The 19,963-nt window shown below is 47.5% G+C and overlaps 1 protein-coding gene across 1 annotated transcript; it reads left to right on the forward strand.

The window, feature by feature from the left end:
* Window positions 1-430: 430 nt before the first annotated feature.
* AMZ1 (archaelysin family metallopeptidase 1) lies at window positions 431-16,343 on the forward strand. The gene is made up of 8 exons (XM_049791185.1): window positions 431-503; window positions 6,868-7,190; window positions 7,735-8,068; window positions 8,719-8,886; window positions 9,748-9,876; window positions 10,215-10,378; window positions 11,760-11,936; window positions 15,682-16,343. The coding sequence occupies exons 3-8, from the start codon at window positions 7,765-7,767 to the stop codon at window positions 16,249-16,251; spliced, it is 1,512 nt and encodes a 503-aa protein (XP_049647142.1). The 5' UTR covers window positions 431-503; window positions 6,868-7,190; window positions 7,735-7,764; the 3' UTR covers window positions 16,252-16,343.
* The last annotated feature ends 3,620 nt before the right edge of the window (window positions 16,344-19,963 follow it).

Genomic DNA, 19,963 nt, shown 5'->3' on the forward strand with positions numbered 1-19,963 from the left:
AGCAGAGATTAAAGAACTTGCCGTCCTCGGAGCGCTGCCGCCGCCTCGCTCGGCCCCAGGCTCTTTGGGGAACACGTTTCCCAAAATGAGATCCCGCTCCCTTCTTCTCTCCCAGGCTCCACCGAAACCGGGAAGGACCCGTTCCTGTCAGCGTCCCTGTCACCACCCGTGGACACCTTCTCCCTTGGACCTCCCCCTTTCCCGCGTAACTGCCCCCTCCCCCCCCGAGGCAGCCCCGCTCCGAGGGCGCCCCCTGGCGGTTGCCCCGCGCATCGGCGTGAGGCGACTCGCGGCGGCGGCGGCTCGGCGAATCCCGCCGTTTCCAAGACTGAGGCACCGACCCCCCCCCGCCTCGCCTTTTTTCTTCTTCCTCCTCCTCCTCCTCCTCCTCCTGCTGCTCCTCCTGCCGCCGCCGGGCTCCGCTCCGCCTCGTCAACCCCCAAACCGGGTGCCCCGGCCCTACCGCACCTCTCCGGTCTCCCGCAGCCCCGGCCCGGCGGGCGGTGAGTCCTCCCCGGGCCGCTTGAGGGGAGGGAAGGTTGGGGGGGGGGGGGGATAGGAGGGGGGGTTCGCCCTCATCGTGAGGGGGGGAGGGCAGCCCTCATCGTGAGGGAGGGGAGGGGGGGCACAGCCCGGCATGGCGGGAAGCGGGGGCACGGGAGGCCGGGGGGGGGGGGGGAGGAGGCATCTTGCCGGGTGATGGGCATCGCCCCCCCCCGGGGGCTGGGGGTCCGTGCCCGGGGTAGGGTCCCAGGGTGCTGGGGGTCGTGCCCGGGCTGTCCTCGGTGCACCCTCCCGGGGGCTTGGGGTGCCGCCGGGCTGAGGTTGGGGTCTCGTCCCAGGGTGCTTGGGGGGGGGGGGACACGGACGACGGACACGACTCGGTGCTTCCCCACACACCCACCCGTGCCGGTCCAGCCCCGGGGATCGGCACCAACTGCCCCTTTTCCAAATCTGGGGCGGGGGGGGCACGGGGGGAAATGCTGGGGTGTCCCAGGAGCGGGACCTGCTTCTGCAGCGTTTCCAGAACATCCCTCTCGCCCAGCAAACCCCCGGGCTGGTGGTTAGGGTACAGCTGGCCACTAAGAAATTTGGGGGTTGGGGGCTGTCGTTGTCGGGCCCCCCCCCCCCCCCCCCCAAGCCATGCTGGCTTTGTGGCTGCTTGGCCGTGGTACTACCTTGGACCCCCCTCCTTCTCCTTGCCTGTAAAATGCACATAAACATCCCCTACCTGGCGGCACCACTTAAAAAACACTTGATTTCTTGGGAGGAGGCACAGCATTACAGTGCATTTATACTGCGTGATGAACCACTTTTATAATGCCTGTGCTCGAGGGAATATCCGACCATAGACATACCTGTTTGGGCATTCATCTGTACGGAAAATGCAGCCTCTTTCCTGGCTAACACTGGGGTTGTCTTGCAGAAACCATTTAGTCTGTCTAGACAAGTATGATGAAGAGCAAAGTGCCTGGAGCTGTGAATGATTAGAGCTTGGGTATCTCTGCAGCGTTAGGTTTGTCGTACAGCACCGATAAGTGTTGCTCTCTGCATCTGGGTGCTTTTGGGTCTTTGGTCAGCAAATGCACAGGAACCAGCCAGCAGATTGTAGAGGTCTGTTTCACGTAAGAGTAAGGGGAGAAGAATGCAGCCAACCCTTCATCACACACGTACACAGGAGAAGCATCACAGAGAGTTTAGCTGGACTAAACCAAACAGAGGTAGCACTAAAAATGATGAATAAATGGGTGATGTGGCGGAGTAGGGAGAAAGGCATATACTGTCAGCTTACTTTCTGGAGGGTAGCACAGAGAAGTTCATGAATGTTTGTATGGCACTTAGAGACCCCCTAAATAGAAGGCACTGAAAAAATGTACCATTATGTATGAGCATAGGATAAATAAAATTCTTAGGACAGAAGAGCAAAACTAGGGATAATGTACGTCCTTAATACATATTCATAGAAAGAAAAGTGTATTGAAGAGATCAGGTTTAACGTAAAACAAAATTTAGGGGAAAGTGGATGTGTAGGTGTTCTTAAATACTTAAGAACACTTAAGTAAGAATACTTAAATAAGGACAGATGCAAGCATCTGTCTCCATCTTGGGTATTTAACGACCTTTACAAATCTAGTCTTTAATCCTGCAAACTTTTCTGCATGTGAGTTGTCCATCTGTCTAAGTAAATTAATGAGGAAGATTCATGTGAGGACAACGTTCCAGGACTGAGCCTTGCGGCAATAACATACCAATCACTATTCCAATATGACAGGTAGGTTCTCCTCCCAGTAAATGCACGTGTGAATCCCTGATGGTTTCCACAGCACCAGGAATGACTCACTTTGAGAGAGACCACACAAAGCATCTGTTTCCAAGTCACAAACATATTCTGGAGACATTACACATAAATAGTATTGTGATCTGGCAGTATGTGAGGCCAGAAGGTTTTATCTAACTTTATGGTCTGGAACACATAGAGATCTGACTCAGTGTTTTGTGGCCATTTAATGGAAAATGAACAGAAGATGCGACAGCTTCTTGTGGGTACAAGCATGGGGATGACCAGGTCCAGAGTGTATTTTCTCCGTAAGCAGAGGAGATTGATTCTGAGAAGTGCTGAGCATTTTTAAATTTCCCCGCAGCCCCTGGGAGTTGCCCCATTTCAGGTCTGAACCTGGGAAAACAGATTTGGTCTGACCCCAGCAGCTGAGCTTATTCAGCAGGCAAAGCCTGGCTCTGTGCAAGGGGCTGCCTTGAGGTCCTCGAGGAAGGAGCTGGACTGCTGAGAATTTTATCTGGGCCCGAGTTAAATGCTGTTACACCTTGGTGTCCTCTCTCTGTCCCAACACACTGGACTTTTTTACCCATTGAGAGTTCAGCTTCTCAGTCAAGAAAAATCTCTTTCTATATATGTCAACAAATAAATTGAGAAAATTGCTTTCAGCCTGTCAGCTGTGCGATACTGGGAAGGAAAGACTGATCCTAGAGTGGCAGTAACAGATACCAATGGCAAATCTCAGGAAAAGAGCTATTAAGCAACTAGGGCATGTGTTGATAATTAGTTAATGCTTGTTATGTTTGCTCTGGGCTTTTCATTTCTGTTGACTGGCTATGAATTTTCTGCATTATCAGTGCTTGTTTACAGTACAGCACCTAACTTAGGCAATTAATCAGTTTTAAGAGACTCTGCTAATGTCCCTCTGACATCCGAAGAGCCCAGTTAAGTGAGTCTGCCTCTAAATACTTCACAAGAGCTGAGAGGGGATGGAAACAGAATGAATGTCCTTCCGTGCATTTGCAGCCTGCAGTATATATGAGAGAGTCAGAGTTAGAAGTCGACTTATAAAATAAACAACTTCAGAATGACCAGCTTAAAAAAAAATAAAAAAATACAATCTGTACAATGTTAGGGCCAAATTCCATAAAATACCAAATAAATCCATTATGTACTGAGTGCCCTTCTCTGGATCTGTACAACAGATTTTCTGCATGCAAGACCATTTCTATCTTGTCAGAATATCCCGAATGAACTCGTGCTGTGTGATAGTGCCTTGGCTTTTGAGAATTACACTGTTACTGTCAGCCCCAGGCATATCTATCCAAGAAAGCAATGTCAATATAACAGAGAATAAGTGACACATCTGTGAATTACAAAAAGAATAATTCATAGGTAATTTTCAATTACAGAGAATAATTTATAGGTGCCTGATTTGCAAAGAGAATAATTTATGAGTAACCTGAATTGCATATAAAGCACGTTTACAGGTTACTGTAAGAGAGGGAGTATACCGACTGCTGAGCTGTTACATGCTGAGACTGGATTTTGGGAGCATTTCTTGTGAAAACACCACCATGAAAAAAATCCATCAAATTTCATAGTAAAAAGATCTGTGTGATATGCCAAATCTGAGCTGAAACCTCTGTATGTTACCAAAAGCCAGACGTACAGCCCATGTTGTCCTTGGAGCTCCTGCCTCACAACATGCACTACAAGCAGAAAGGTCACAACTGGGTTCCTACAACACAATCATTGGAAGAAGCTGCCCCCAACAGCGGACAAGGAGCCAAGTGCCAAAACCTTTGGGTTATGTCTGTCTCCACTGCACTGTGTGGATGTGATGATGAAGAATATGAAAGAAAAGAGAGGAAGGTCTCCATAAACTGGACTAGGATTCCCAGCACAGGCTGGCTTCTTCCCTGCTCTCTTAGGGACCTTGCGGGTGCCAGGAGGGCACAGGCTCGTGTTTCATACTGCACAGACAGGCATTGCTCATTTGTACAGGTGCTCCTTGTTTTGGAATAATTACATTAGCAAATGGCTGCAAGATGGAATGACAAAATGCAGATTGGGAATAGGATGCTTTTATTCTAATGGTAAAAGTAGAAAATGGCACATCAGTGGACATGATGAGTGTCTCCACTTGCAGCAGACCTTTAAATTATTATTTTACTTAAAGCATTTCCTCCAGTGCCAATACAAGTTACTGGCCTTTTAAATAAAAGGAGTTACTTTCTCCTCCTCAGGACTTGCTAGTCAAGTCCTACAGCTTGTCATTAAACAAGGGGCCAAATTAGCTGCTTATTTTCTTAAAGACGTGATGTCTCCTTCCTATATACCTGAAGGGCAGAAAGATGCATCAGTGCTTCCACTTCTTCATCACCACCTTGGCATCTTAAAAACTGAGGGGGGAAAAAAAAAATCCAAGTGAAAGTGCCATTCCCTCCTGAAGCACTGCATCAGGGAGTAATACAAGGCACCCTCAACACAAGAACTAAAAATTACAAAGCCCTTTTGCACTACTTCAGTTAATGAAACACTATATCTATATATTAGATCAAGCACACAAATAACATCTACTGTGGTTAATGTTGTAAAATGGTTTCTTCTTTTAAACTGCTAAAGTTGTCCATAAAAATTTTCTGAAGCATTAATTTTCTCCAGTGAAGTGTTTTAGAAAAGCTTGTTAAAGAAAAGTTACTGTGTTGGATTTGGCGAACATAATGGGTTGCTGCTGTTCTGTCGGAAGCAAAACCAGAGTCTCCAGGAGACAGAGGCATGCATCGCTCCAGACTGTGTGTTGCAAGTGAATTCCTGTCCTTGAGCTTTCAAACCACTAAAATGTAATCATGAGCATCCTTGGGCATGGTGGACATTCACAAAACACCCATGGTCATAGCTGGGAATGTCTGGAGCTGGGTGAATGTCCCCTTTTAGGAAGCCTTGGGAAACAATGTATATCCCATAGCTTTGGGTACACAGTATATTCCATGAGAGAGCCCCGGGGAACACACACTAGAAGACTGTGTGCTCATTGTATCTGCTGTTGCATACATCCTATTTAGAAAAGAAAAATCCATTCATTTTCTAACCAGCTCCTCCTCCCCCAGACCCGTACTCCATTTATTGCCAGGAAGCGCTGACGAAAGTGGCTCGTGCTTCTCAGAAACCTTCTTTGACAAGATCACTCTCAACCTGGACCAAGTGCAAAGTCTCCTTGATTTCCCTGGGAGCAACACGCAGTCAGTAGCTCACAGGATCGCATCCTCAGTCATTTTAATATTGCTAATAGTTTCCAAGTGTAAGTTCTGCATATGGCTGGAAAAACGATGCTCGTATTTAAGGTTTGTGCAGAGCAAGTGAAATCTTGGCCTTAGGAAAAGGCAAATCTCTACCCTCGCCCAAGGCAAAACTCCTGATGACCTGATGGGGTCAGACTCTCACTTCATCCTCCCAAATCTGGAAGCAAGTCAGAAGTGTAGAGATTTGGGTGACAAAGCATAGAACAACATCACATGAACCCTTGTTGCTACCTGTAAAAACCAGCAGAAGCACTTGGGACATTTTGTGGGGAATAATAAGAGGTGGCTGAGAAAGCATCGCAGATTTTATTTCTAAACTTTCATTGTATTAGCGCCCTTGTACCACTTCAGGTCCCACTGTGCCGTCTCCTGTCAGCCTTTAATGCTAGCGAAACACAAAGCTTGCAAAAATAAGAGGAAATGCTTACCCGCTCCCTCTCCTAGGCTATATACCCTTAGCGCCAAAAAGGATCATACAAACCGAGTCTTTTTTAAGGACTGCTTATATATACACATATCTTCCCAAGGGTTAGATGTAAGGAAATTCAGTGTTAATTTTAATGGGCTGCTACCTTTCTCTTACAGTGCAAACTACCAGAGCCTTCTTTGCATAACTGAGCAAAGACTTTGGCTCATATTGGTAGTATTTTTTAAATATTAAATTTTCTTGTTACATTGCTGTCCTCAAGGGCCACTGAATATCACTTACCTGACAGAGCTAGGCTGCAAACCTGCTTAAATTATAGACTTAACCAGTTTCTCCTAAAAATATTTCCCCTTTTTCTGTGATTGAATGATGCTATTATAATTATGATGGTCAGCAGCTGATACGTTTGCTTATCCACCCAGAAAGCTTGTCTGGTTTCTTTTCAGTTAGTATTAACTTGCCTAATAGAAGACTATACTTATTGCTAGAAACCCTGTGCTTTTGTGCATATATACCTATGTATTTTTCATTCTCTTGTATACAGGTGGAGCACTCACCTGTGGTAGGCAACTTTGCCCAAAGTGCTGCTCCAAAATACTCTAGTTCTACTTGGCTTGATCTCCTTACAAAAAAAATGAATGTCTTTGGAAAAATCCAGACATAGGTTAGCCGTAGGGGTTGTATTTCGTTTCCTCTTTGTCTTCCCTTTCTCCAGGATGTCTACTGGACTCTCCATAAGTGCATAAACTGCAATGGGAAGTAGGTGCTTGACTTCTACAGCTTTGGAAAATGCTGGCCTTAGAAAGGACCCTGGAGAGGATATTTCTGGGATGCTCTGAATTAATTTCTTTCTCCTGCAGGTTTTCATTTGCTCTTTATTTACCACTTTACATCATCACCAGCATTCCTGATGCTAACACGGTGTGACATGAAGTTATTCACGAAGTGACATGATGGCAACAGGCCCGGACATATCTTGCTAGAGAGGCGGCAGCACCAGCAAACACAAGTCTCGCACACCAAGTCCCACCTGTGGATCAGGCTGGGCAAACCTTCCCACATCTTGCAGCCTGACAACAGCACTGGGAGCTGGCAAAAGCCCCGGGGTCAATACCTAAGAGTGAGGATTGAAAGCTGTTAGAGGAAATTGTCAACAGTGAACAGCTGCTTTCACTGGTGTCAGGTAAGTCAGAAGTTTAGGTTTCTGACAGCTAGACAGATAAATAAAGACCAAGATCTACCTCTTGTTTCCTGCCATGGACCTATGCCTTCAAGAGCCCCAAGGAGTGTGGTTTAGCCCCAGCAAAAAGGAGCACCACCTTTCAACATCATATGAGGGCCAGTGCAGCCAGTTGCACAACACACAGAGGTATTTCCCATGTTATTGGGACTTCAGGATAGAGCATCAAAAAATAAAAAAATAAAAAAAATTATCTGATTTAATCCAGACATCTAGTAACAATAATAAGGCTATGCATTTCTTGAGCACCATCTACTGGTACATTGTCCATAAACCAGTGACATACCCGCAGATGTAGAGCACCCTATAACAGCTACTCTCATGTAAACATGTAGGGCTCCTGGCCCGCACTCTGTACAGCATTTATAAGCTCCCAATCAAACCTTACAGCTGGAATCTTGGGGCAAACTGCTTTGAGAGCAAAGCGCGAGAAGGTTTCCAGGTCCCTCGTGAGGCCCTGTGCTGATAGTTGTATCCCCTCCTGCAGGCAGTGCCACAGCTGGTGGGTTTCTCCACGATGCTGCAGTGCAAACACGCTCAGGAATTCAGTTTTGGGCCCCGGGCTCTGAAGGATGCGCTGATCTCCACCAACCCAGCCCTGCAGGAGCTCTATGCCAAAGCTTTCTCCAGGGCAGAGAAGCTGTTCCTTTCTGAAGCCTACAACCCTCAGAGAACACTGTTCTGCACACTGCTCATCCGGACAGCTTTTGACTGGCTCCTCAGCCACCCCGATGCCCCTGAGGACTTTGAGACGTTCTATCACGCAATGCTGAGGAGGAAGCAGAACTTCTGTCGAAAGCACATTTACCTGCAACCTATAGGTAATGCGGGCATCTTCACTGAGCCACCTGGAAAGGTATAGGTGGGAGGTGGGTGGTGCTGAATGCTACTAACCTCCTCTTCTAAGGACTAACCTGCAAAATGCAATTGCCATAGCAAAGGTAAGCGTAATACCAAATGCTCTGACATGTCCCCAGTCCACAGTCACAAGCCATGATGGCAACCACCAGTAGACCTGCCCTGTAAATGGTATGTGTGCCCCTGGGTAAGATTTGCTATGAATATATGTATGCACACATACATACATACATATACATCTAGATGTAAAACAATGCTGGATAAAACAGCATTTCTGGAGCTCCATCCCTGATGGTTCATTAAAAACAGCCACCCACTCCCACATTAATCTTTCTGCACAACTTAAAATAGGAGACAATCTTCCTAGCATATCTGCTGTGCTAATGAGAGAGCATACCAATGTCTTGAGCCACCTCTCAGAAAGAGCCCCCTCTTCTCCTCCATATCTGTATAACCACCTAGAGATGTCTGCCACATCCCAGAGTAAGCAATTAACTTCAGAATGAACCAGCCTTCCTCCTCCTCAGTTGCTGTGGCCAGCCCCACAAAACCCCTTCAGATCCTATGGTTCACCCTAGCTTTAAAAAACTGATAATAGAGCTTCTCTTCTTAGACTTAATTGAAGGACCTGCCGGGCTCTCGCTGCTGGATTCCCTCCAGAGCTGTGTTGAGTCTTTCTTCCTGGGTCTCCGTGTGAAGTGCCTTCCCTCCATCCCCATCTCTTCCATTCACTGCTGCTACCGCCACAGCCAGGACTCGGACAGGGTGCAGCTTCACGCAGGTAAGGACCTGGGAGCGGGGAGCCCATAGAGACATCAGCTTGGCACGTGGGCACAAGCCCTCCCTTAGGAGATGCCTGAAATAGCCCTTCATTGCCTGAGCAGGGAGGGGATGAGGAAGGGAGTAATCCTGTTCCCATGGAAAACCCAGAACTTTGAGGCTGGAAACAGGAATAAAACACAAAGTGACTTTCATCATATTTTCCTCTGCTGTTTGTATTTTTCAGTGCTATTATGTTTAGGTCCAGCTCTGCAAAGTGATCAGATCAGCTCCACGGGAAGGCACTGTTGATTTGGTGCAGTCCGAGTTCTCCCATCTCTTGTCCAGTGCCAAAGTAAATCAGTGGCCTGGGTGGTGCAGGTGGGGAACTCATTGGCCTTTCATGTTAGGAAATCTGGGTTCAAGTGTCACACAACTCCCCAGGGAAGGTGCTTTGTCAGCTGCCAAACTCTCACTGCACAAACATCCATCTGGAACAAGCTGTTTTTGCAGGTATCGCGGGCAGCACGTGCTCAGCACAGACCTAGCACTGCAGCGATATGGCTGCTCCAGGTCAGGTCTGAAATGCCTGTAGGGAAATTTTTCTACTTCCAGGTGCTCAGTTCCATGGGTTAGTACTGAATTCACCTACATCTCTGCCCTTATCTCTGCTTTGTTTTAACTCTGCTCAGCACCACTTCCAAAGTCAGGTCTGCTCATACTCTGATTTGAGGAGATGGGCTACACAGCCATGGTTCTACATCAGAGATGCTGAATCCAACAGCTCTGGCTATCTGTGGCTTGGATTACATCCTCTTCCCCATGAGCAGCAGAAATTCTGGCTCTTGCATGCCTTCTAGGGATGTTTCTTGTATTTCTCCAGATGGGATCCTGAATTTCCTGAAGAACAACAAGCCCATGGATGCCCTGTGTGTCCTTGGACTCACTCTGCTGGACCTTTACCCATGTGAGACCTGGAGCTTCACATTCAGCAAATTCCTGCCAGGACAAGGTGGGATTGGTGTCCCATGATCTCCTAGCACAGCATGCAAATAAGGCAGCACTGTACCAAAAAGCCCTCACTGCAAGACTGGAATAGTTAAATCCTATCCTTAACATGTTACTCTCTCTCTGATAAGAGGAACTAGGTTTTCCCCATTTAAAATTAGCAGAGTCAGGGCTCCTGCTCCAGGCAAAGGTAACTGAGGTGCTACAAACCTTTTGGGAAGTGTCTTATCACACCCTTTGTGCTCACCTGGACTGTGCTACAACAGCTTTCTTTTCATGCTGCCCAAGGTGAGAGATGGTCATGAGAGCTGATGCCTAACTTGTACGTGCCTCTCTTTACAGAAGTGGGAGTCTGCAGCTTTGCCAGATTTTCTGGGGATTTCCCCCAGGCTGGCTGTAGCAGCTTGAATCCACTCACACAGAAGGAACGGTTATGTGAAGTCAGCAAGGAGAGCAGAGACCGGACACTGCCATTCAGTGCCCAAGAGATGGTCCAGTGCTGTAAGGTAGGACCAGCACCCCATATTTCTTGCCCTGTAGGGTTAAATATTTCAGGCCTGGGCATAATCCACATCACGGCCCAGTGAAGCAGGCATGAGACTCTGCTCCCAGAAGATTCAGGCAATCACTGCTTAATCACACTTAACACAGTCCTAAAGAGCTTGTATTTTAGTGCACCACATAGACAACTCTTACTCCCCTTGTCACTGGAGCAAACCAGAGCATCAGCTGTATAGTGAGGCTACAGGACTTGCCTTATGTCATGGAGCAACACTAAGACAAAAACCCTACCCAGCTCCCAGGCTTGTGCTTTGGTAATCTGAGTATTTTGCTTGCCAGATGATGCACATGCAGTAGGATCTGTTAGGTGATACAGTATTTGGAGATGAATCAGACTATCTAGTGGAGTTGTGTGTTAATGAATGGATGGCTGGGAAGGGATGACCGTGTCTTCCTCAGACATCGGTATCCATAAGGGGAAGGGACCACTTGCCAGAGCTACTTACATAGATGGATAGGTGAGAAAAAATACCTCAGACAAGTCTGCACTTATATTTACATGCAGATGCCCTTAAACCCCATTATCTCCAACACATCCCCTTCATGAGTGCTGTCCTCCCTCATCCCAGCATCTCCCCTGTGCCTTTGTGCCAGCTCTGCTTCCAGCACTTCTCCCAAAGCTGGCCTATGTGGAGCAGCCGCACCAACACCTTTGATGCCATTTCTCTCTGCCTCCCCCGGTATTTGCTCAGGATTTCTGAGTCTGAGGTCTCTTCCTGTAGCAATTTCAAATGATGTTAGGTGGCAATGGGAGGAGGAGGGGAATCCTCCATCCTCAGCCTTTCCACGGTTGCCAATTCCCAAGGCAGTCATGCTTGGCCAGCTGACTCCAGCTTAGTTTTTGCTTTGGCACAAATGTTAAGAGCATCTGCTTTGGAAGGACCCAGATCTGTTATTGCCAATAGTTTCTTACAGTTTTCTCACGTGGACTGTGCTGCTCTTTTCAGACCGCAGTGGGACTGTTTTTCCCCCCTTAAGAAAACAAAAAACCCAAACACCACACTGTCCTTGGGGAAGAGAGTGACAGCAGCACTGCCCTACAGCTCTGAACATGCGATCTACAGGGTTTTCCCACAGATGCTTCTAAAAAACACACCCACCCTTCCTCCTCCACCACACAAACATGGATGTTGGGGTACCTGGGAAGAAGGGAGCCATGTTCCCCTTCCACCTCAGAAAAGCCTAGGCTGGAGAACTGCCAGGGCTGAGCAATGAGTCAGTTAGACTGTTGAGGAGGAGGGAAAGGGAAACAACAGAGGAGGAAGAAGAGGTGACAGTGAAAGCAGGAATGACCATACACTGCTGTAGTTTTTGCTTTCCTGAAAGGTGACCTGCCACGAGATCTGCCACCTGATGGGGCTGGGGACCTGCCGCTGGCTGCAGTGCATCATGCAGGGCGCGCTGAGCCTGGACGAAGCCCTGTTGCGGCCTCTGGAACCATGTCCCATCTGCCTTCGGAAGCTGCAGCACGTCGTGGGTTTCAAACTCATCGAGCGCTACAGGGTGAGAGACAGATCCATTGGCCCTTCCTAGAGCAAGGGGACATAGCAGAGAGCAGAGCGGCTCACCCCAAACCACAGCATTCAATGCACTGCAGCAGCATGTTAAATGCAGATGCTCTCAGCGCAAGGTGCTAAGAAAGCAAGCTTACACCTAAATGGAGGGGGGTGGTTGTACACATGGTCTGTGACTAACATAGCCCTTTACACAAGCTCTAGGGCTTTTGGCTGTTCACAATAAGGGACAGTGCAACAGTCTGACCACATTTTGCTACTCCCAAAAATGAGGTGGGGAGGGCAGGCAGATTTCAAGCCAGAGGGTCAGTGAGCACAGCAATTCCCACATCTATACACTTTCCTGTGTGCCGCCATGGTTTTCTGCCTCTCTGGGGCTGCTGGTAAGAGGGAGAAAATATTAAGTGTGTACATTGCTGCAGTTCCTCTGTTTAAAGATATGAGAAAGAATCCCAAATTATTACCCCCTAATAAGTGGAGGGTCCCAAACTCATCATTTGTCTCTTCTCTCCCACCCATAAAACTCCTAACACCACATTTAGACAACACCAGGAATAGTGCTAAGATGCCCTTAGCTCTAGAAAGTGTTTTCTCCCTCTGCTGTCTAAAAAGCAGGATTCAGTAGCCAAGCGGCTGGTAGAATAGAAATAATGTCATCATTCTCACTCAGCACCCTATCTTCTCCCTCGTTATAATTCTTGTCTGACACACATCATGCTCAGAGACAGGACTTTTCACGGCTGCCTACTTTAAAGTATGTGGGTTATATTTGTAACAAGATACATGCAGAGTGAGAACGGGGATGCCTCTAGTTTCATTCAGCTTGGAATCAGATGCACAGAAGCACAGCAAAGGACGTGGGGAAAAAAAAAACCAACACCAAACCCACGTTCATGTGGTTTTACTGCTTGTCTGTGCATCTGCAGTGGTGTTAGACCATTCTCTGATTTCGAGACTGGCTGGTGCCTGCTTCTGTCTGAGAGGTACCTAAATTGCTGAGACTACCAGAGGAGTAAATTCCAGTTTATTTAAACACCCAGCCTGTCAGCATCCAGCTATTGCTTTCTAGAAGAGAAATGCCATCTGGATTAAGCTTTTCTAGAAACATTTTTGCATTTACACCTGCAGAAAATACTGTAATTGGCTCAGCATGCTCTGGCAACAGTGAACACAAACCTGAAGAGAGGATACACTTGCCAAATGTCACATCTGCTTCCTTGACAAGGAAAAGCTCAGCTAGATGTAGTACAAGCTGGTATAAGACAGTTGTGATAATCTCTGTGAGAGGCTTTGCTATAGCATGAAGAGGAAATATAAATGCCAGAGATGAATTAAACAGTTAAGGAATCAGACAGAAGAGAGCACAAAGCATTTGGAGACAATATCAGATAGCAAAGTTACTTGCTAAGCACGTTTTGAGAGGTTGTGGCTGGCCAAGTGCAAGTCTAAAGTCACATTTCCCTTTGGAAAACTACCACAGATCCCCACCTGCCACACAACAGCCCCAGACCTCATAATAAATACAGGAAATGCCAGATACAAAGCTGTTCCTTGCCAGCAACAGCAGGTAATGCTGAAGTCTGCAACTGAGACACAGTTACCGACAGAAGAGCGTGTGGGACAGGAAACCAGTCCTTATGCAGGAGGAAGAGCCCCTCAATTTATTTAGCTGAGTTGCACGCAGAAACATACTCCATTTTTTCATCACAGCTGCTTATTCCAGCATGAGTCATCTTGAAAACTGAAAGCAAATCAATTCTCATCGTGTTTCCCCACCACAACCAACATTTCCAACTGCTGCTTCTGCAGCATCCCAGGCTGTTCTGCATGTAGCAGAGGTTAGGTTGCAGTGGCCATGCTGCAGAAGAAAACAGTGTTCGAGCTGCTCTTATAAGTTGGGTTAGCTACATCCTCACCATGGTGTTAATCGCAGTAGCTACTCTTAGGCGCAGCGTGGCTGCACTGCTGCTGGGGATGACAGCGGTGCCATGGCAGAAGGGTTTGAAAAACTTACCATGTCAAACCTGGAGCCCCTTGAGGTGTCAGACAACAGGTTTCATTCTTAGTGACTTACCTGGGGTGGGCATCCACTTCGAATGCTCCTGCCTGCAGGTAAGCTAAAACTGTGAAAAGCTTATCCCTTTCTAAGTATGAGAACATAAAAAAAGGCTGCAGCCCTACAAGCCCTTCCCAAATTTGAATCAATAAACCACCCAGAGGGTGAGAGGCAGGGAAGATTTTGGGGGTTTGGTAGCAATCTTGAGTCGATCATCCCCTCCTTTTGCCTTAAATAATCCAGATACACTGTTCAAACATCCTCATCTCAGCAGCTCTCTCTTCTTGGGAATCATGCGAAGCAGCAGTTGTGATTTCTTCGCAGACTCACTACTCTTGGGAATTTTAAGAGACATTATAAAATCATGGGGAGGTTGCAGCTTTCCAATAGCTTTGCTGTTCCCTGCCCTAGTCCCACTCCTATTGCAGCTTCTGGTGCCATCTTTGTTTTTTAAACCCAGAGGGAGGGAAGGGCTATTGGAGGTGGGATGAGGCAGGAGAAAAGTTGTCCCTTTACATTTTTTCTTGCCCCAGAAGGAGGGGGGGCAGGGTGGATTAACTTAGCTGAAAGAGTCCATTTTATTCTCGTATGAAATTCTTCCCTGAGGCTTCATGCACAGACTGAAATAAGAAACAGGGCCGACTTCTCCCACCCACTCAATTTGAGCTCTTTTATCCTTTCTGTCACTCGCCTGAAGAGAGAGCAATGGCAGAGGGAAGGGGGAGGGAATAGCGGGGAGCTGCAGGAGAAGAGAGCTCTGCAGGGCTGGAAATCTCCTGCCCGCTTCTCAAACACTACAGCTGACCCTGACCTCAGCACATATGGACCCAGCACAGTGACGGGCACACCAGGGGCTACACCTCGGGTTAATACTCTGTCACTGCTGTTCCCTAAAGCAATCGCAGGGCTTTGCAAAGGTATCACCTGGGAGCTGCAGAAAATAAAGATGAAGAAATAGGGCACGAGGGTGTGAAAAAGCTGAAAAACACATAAAAAACTCCCCAACACATGCCAACAATGCAGACAAGGAGATCACCTTTTATCCAGTGATGACTGGAGTACTGCGATTCATTCCCCAAAGCATAAGGAGTAAACGTGCCAGAAGCAACCTGTTATATGCCCTATTGTAGCATTTAATATTTAAAAAGGAAATTGTCTCAGACATTTTCCTTTCATTAATTCTTTCCTGGAACCCAGCCTTCCTACTTGTGCATTGCAGCTCGAGAGGAGAAGAGCTATTCTTAGGAATAAAATGCACATTACCACAGGAGTTAACAACATGATGAAACAAAATTTTTCACCACTATCTCAGGAGCTTTTATGACACAGCTTCCTCTAGAGAGGCACCGGTCTGGCTCTTGTGGAGATCACATCCACACAGCAGGGAGTGATTTTGTGCTGTTTCTCCTACCCTCTTCAATAATAGAGCAGATACAGTCTACATCTGACTGGAGGCAGCTCTGCAACAGATGCTGACTCCAAGCAAATGGGACAAGAGGAAGCCCCTGCTTCATAGGGTAACCATGAGTTGTCTGAACCCATCTTCTGGCAGAAAGGGCCACAGCATCATCTGAAGCTGAGCCACTGAAGATGAGTAGGTTTGCCTGACAAACACTGGGAAAGGCATAACTGTTTTCTTGCATTCTCTATAATGAAACCTTTTTTCATCTCGCCACAGAAGCTCTATGCTTGGACACAGACTGTATTGTCCACGTGGCCAAGGCAAGAGTCATCAGACCTGTCCGCCTCCGAGGACATCCTTCCATTCAGCTCAGACTCTGGGATGTGCTGCGAGAACGACTCCGAAGCTGTGACCTCCTTGTCCGAACCACTGACACCAGACACTTGCAGCCAGGCCCTCTCCATCGGCCAGGAGCTGGAACAAGATGAGCATTCGTGTTCACTGGCAGAGGCACACAGCCAGCCGCAGCTCGCCGGACCCACGAAGTCCACAGATATCATTAAAGATTATGAACTGTGGCTGGAGACGTGCATTGCTGCCTTAGAGAGGAACGTCTCCGAGGAGGAACTGGCTCAGGTAGACAAGACCGTGGATGCCCTGGCTAAGTGGGAAATGTTCACAGGACAACTGCCTGCTATGAAGAAGGACCTACCCTTTGCTAGGGACAACACCGGGCTACGGAAAGTTCTCGGAGACAAATTTTCCTCCTTGCGGAGGAAACTGAGTTCTAGAAAACTATCCAAAGGGGAATCTTCCCCTCATCGTTGGCGGTGGGAGGAAAACTAGTCTGGGTCTGCCTTGGGTTGGGCCAGCTTTGCTCCCGCAGCTTTGGTTATGTTAGTGCCCTGCTTCTGACCTTTCTCACCACAAGTTTTTGCTGTCAGACAGAAACAGCAACTCCCCACAGGAATAAAAGGTGTTTCTTTTTCTGAGATTGCCAACATATTTTTGATGTGATCGGTTCTTCTCTAAGGGTTTTTCCTGTGCTGGTTTAAGAGACAGCACTACTCCAAACCCACATCAAGTCCTGTCTGGGCACTTGTATTTTCTTGCTGTATTTCATTTGGTCTGAAGTCAGCCAGGAAGAGGTCCATGCTAAACACTAAACATTCTCACAGAAGCTTGGGCCATCTGAACAAACAGATGCAAATTAAACCAGGGCAGCTCTCCCATACACAGAGCTCTCCTCTGATTAGCATTTCAGTCTAAAACACAGATTATATTTCTCCCTCTCCTCATCCCTCACACCAAATGCTTATCTCTCTTCTGGTCACCGCCTCATCAGCTGGAGGTTGTGTGGAACACAGGAGCACAACCATGGCCGATGGACTCACGCTACGAGTACGGGGCAGAGATGGAGGAGGACAGGCAGAGAGTCAGCGAGTAAAGCACAAAGATCCCTGGCAGCTCATCTGCCTTAAAGAACAGTGTTAGTGTGACGACTGCCTTTTGGCGGACACTCAAGGGGATCTCCAGAGCTGCTTCAGTTCAAACAAAGCCAGGCTTGGAGCCCTGGGCTGTAACTACTCACATCCACTGTAGATTGGCACAGGAGAGAAAACCTTTGAAACAATTCACACATCATTACCTTAAAAGGGGGAACTACACATGCATTCCTCTCTTTCTGCCTTGACAAGTTAACACCCTGGCCCTTTCCCTCTTCTCCGCTCCATAAGTCACCCACTGACCAGGAACGGGTGCTGTGCTGGCACCAGGAGCTGCAGAGCTTGCCTTCCCATTGCCGGGGCATGCCGTTCCTCTCCGGCTATTTATAGACGGAGCTCAAGAGGCCAATGGGTTTTCAAGCTCTGTAACAGCAGCACGCCAGGGGAAGGCTGGCTCTCTCCATCCCCAGTTCACTCAGACCTCAGCACTGATAACGCTCGCTGCAGGTCACAGCTATATGGCCACGCTTCAGATCTTTCCCGTCTAAAAATATCAGCAGGTAGGACTGGGTCCAGTTCAGCTGGGAAGAGAGAGAGGATGTTTCCCTCAGAGGAGCTAACAGTTTGGCTTGCCTGAGTGCTTGCCCTGTGCACTCTGAGGGCCTGAAACAATGCAGTAACCCTGCAATGCATTTCTGGAGCTGGGAGAGGATCGGTGCAATATATCTCAGAAAAGCTTGGGCTTTACACGTGCAGGTGAGTCGAAGAGATGATCTCGTAATAAATTCAGCTGGATTCCGGAAACACAAGCGACTTCACATCCGCATGATTCATACAGGGAGAAAGAGGGAGTTCTGGCATTGGGACAGATGACGGTAATTCCTGGAAACATTTTTTCCAGGCTGCGCGCCTGGACTCGGCGCAGGCGCAGTGCAGCAGAGCCACTGCTGCCGCCCTCTCCTGGCAGCATCAAAGGCAAGGGGGTTCTCATCCAAGACATTCTTCCCAGCAGCAGAAATTTTCCAAACAAATCCTGCTTGAATTACAAATCCATGTACTGCCCCATACTTGCTCAGTTGTTGCCTTAACAGATTTACTATTTTAAGCAAGAGATTACTTTTTGTTCAGCCTTATTTGCTCTTACTCTATTCTGTACTGAATCATTAGGCTGAACTTTAGAAACTTTCCAGGAAGAGCCCATAAACTTAGGATGACAATATTACTTAAGGGAAAGAGGCAGCTTTCTATCATAACAAAGTCCAAAGACAACAGAGAAAAGGGGTGGCACAGAAACGAACTGCTGGCAGAAGTCACCAGTGGGAAACTCCCTATGTGACATTTGTCTTACATACTCACGTTAGCTCGTGAAAGCATGAATTTCTGCTCAAGAGCTGTTGCCTACCAATAACAGATATTTTTGACACCATCACTGACAGAACTACCACTTACCAGCTGAGCTTGTCCAGAAGTGCTCCACGTAACAAGTAAACAAGCATGGCAACTCAGAGCTTCAACTACTCACATGGGCAGCTCAGGAGGGTCCACAGGCAAGATGCAGCTTTGCAGTGAAAGGCAGAAAGTGGCTGAATACACTTTTAAGTCCTTAGGCAGCTGGAAGAAAGAAGGTCCATGCAATATTACACTGCAGGTTTTTGTTCATGCAAAGACATTCCCATAGAGGTGGCTACTCTTCACATCAGCAAAGGTTTCCAGCACTGCTGCTGTACGTTACAGTACAGCGCAACATTTTATTCCCAGGATCTGTAAGTAGTACTTTGCACTTGCACTACGCAGTCTACACCAGTGTGAGTAAGGACTGGAGGCAACCTGGGTCACAGGGGAATGAAATGACTGGCCAAGGTTACATAGAAAAAAAATCAAGGTTATAACCAGGACTAAAGCACAAAGGTGCAAGTCCTACTCTTCTCTGTGTGTACCAGAGTTGCAGAAGGGCAGAAAACAGCTGACAAAGGAATTAAAAGTAAAACAAATTGAAGGCAAGCCCCTAATTAAGATTTCCTGTAGTTTAAGCAGCAGGTTTCTGGGGAAATAATCCTACTTGGAAGGGTGTGGGAACAGCAGCATAACTTGCAGCTAATAAGCTGCTGAGTGAGCTGTGGAACAGAAATACAAATGAGATACTTAGGAGTCATTTTAGAAGGTCACGCTGCAGATGAACCACCAGCAAGCAGTAGTAGGGCACTCTCTATATAAATACGCACCCAGAAGTTACTTGCAACTTAGCAGCCAAGATTGGAATTGGTTACAAATGGTCCAGGAGCAGAGTTTCACTGCGTAGTAGGCAGTGGGCAGAACCTGGGTGTTCATTGTGCAGCACTTCAGCCAGTTTGGTGAGCCTTCTGTGGGAAGACAGGCAGCAAAAGGAACTGAGCACTCAGATGGGAAAGGAGGCAAGTCCCAAAAGGTAACAGGACAAGCAGCCTGCCACAGAGCTCCCCGGGGCACGGTTTCAGGGCTCTGCCTGGCAGCCTCCCTCTGCAGCCCCGAGAAGGCTACGCTTTCATTTCTCTGTCTCGTGAGCTGTGGGTGCCTTGTTGTGACAGGTAGATGATCTAGAAATGAACTCTGCACATGACCTGCCTTCAGGAGATCCCCCAGCAGAACCAGGTCAGTCCTTCCTCAAGCTGCTCTTGGCTTTCATGTAACAATCCCTAAGGCAATGGTATAACACAGATTCCCATTAGACTCCACCACACCATCCCGTGGCTACCTAGAGCATCCTCCATGATTAAAGTAACTTGTCATACCCTTACTGCCCCAAGTTCAAGGATACTTGTTTTGAAGCAACTTCTAAAGTCTATAATCCTGAACAGAGCAGAAAACAGTCTTTTAATAGCTTTACGAGCTCATAAAGACAAATATCTTCTCCCAAGAATAAACAGACGGAACATTCCACTCCTACTCTTTAAAACAAGAAGTTGCTGTAACTGAAGGGAGTGGGGGTACAATGCAACTGTCCAGGGAAAGTAAAAAAAACCCCAAAACCAACAAAAATACCCCAGACTCTTTGCTAGTTAGGTGTTGAATTGGCTACAGCAGCTTGCAAATGTGGGAGAGGAAAAACCAGCAACTTCCATAGACATTTCATTAGC

This window comes from Accipiter gentilis, chromosome 33 (assembly GCF_929443795.1).
Source record: "Accipiter gentilis chromosome 33, bAccGen1.1, whole genome shotgun sequence".
In the NCBI taxonomy this organism is placed as follows: Eukaryota; Metazoa; Chordata; class Aves; order Accipitriformes; family Accipitridae; genus Astur; species Astur gentilis.

Coding starts and splice junctions, on each gene's coding strand:
- AMZ1 (XM_049791185.1), top strand. CDS start 7,765: ATGCTGCAGTGCAAACACGCTCAGGAATTCAGTTTTGGGCCCCGGGCT. Junction 10,379..11,759: donor AGATGGTCCAGTGCTGTAAG/GTAGGACCAGCA, acceptor CTTTCCTGAAAG/GTGACCTGCCACGAGATCTG. Junction 11,937..15,681: donor AACTCATCGAGCGCTACAGG/GTGAGAGACAGA, acceptor ATCTCGCCACAG/AAGCTCTATGCTTGGACACA.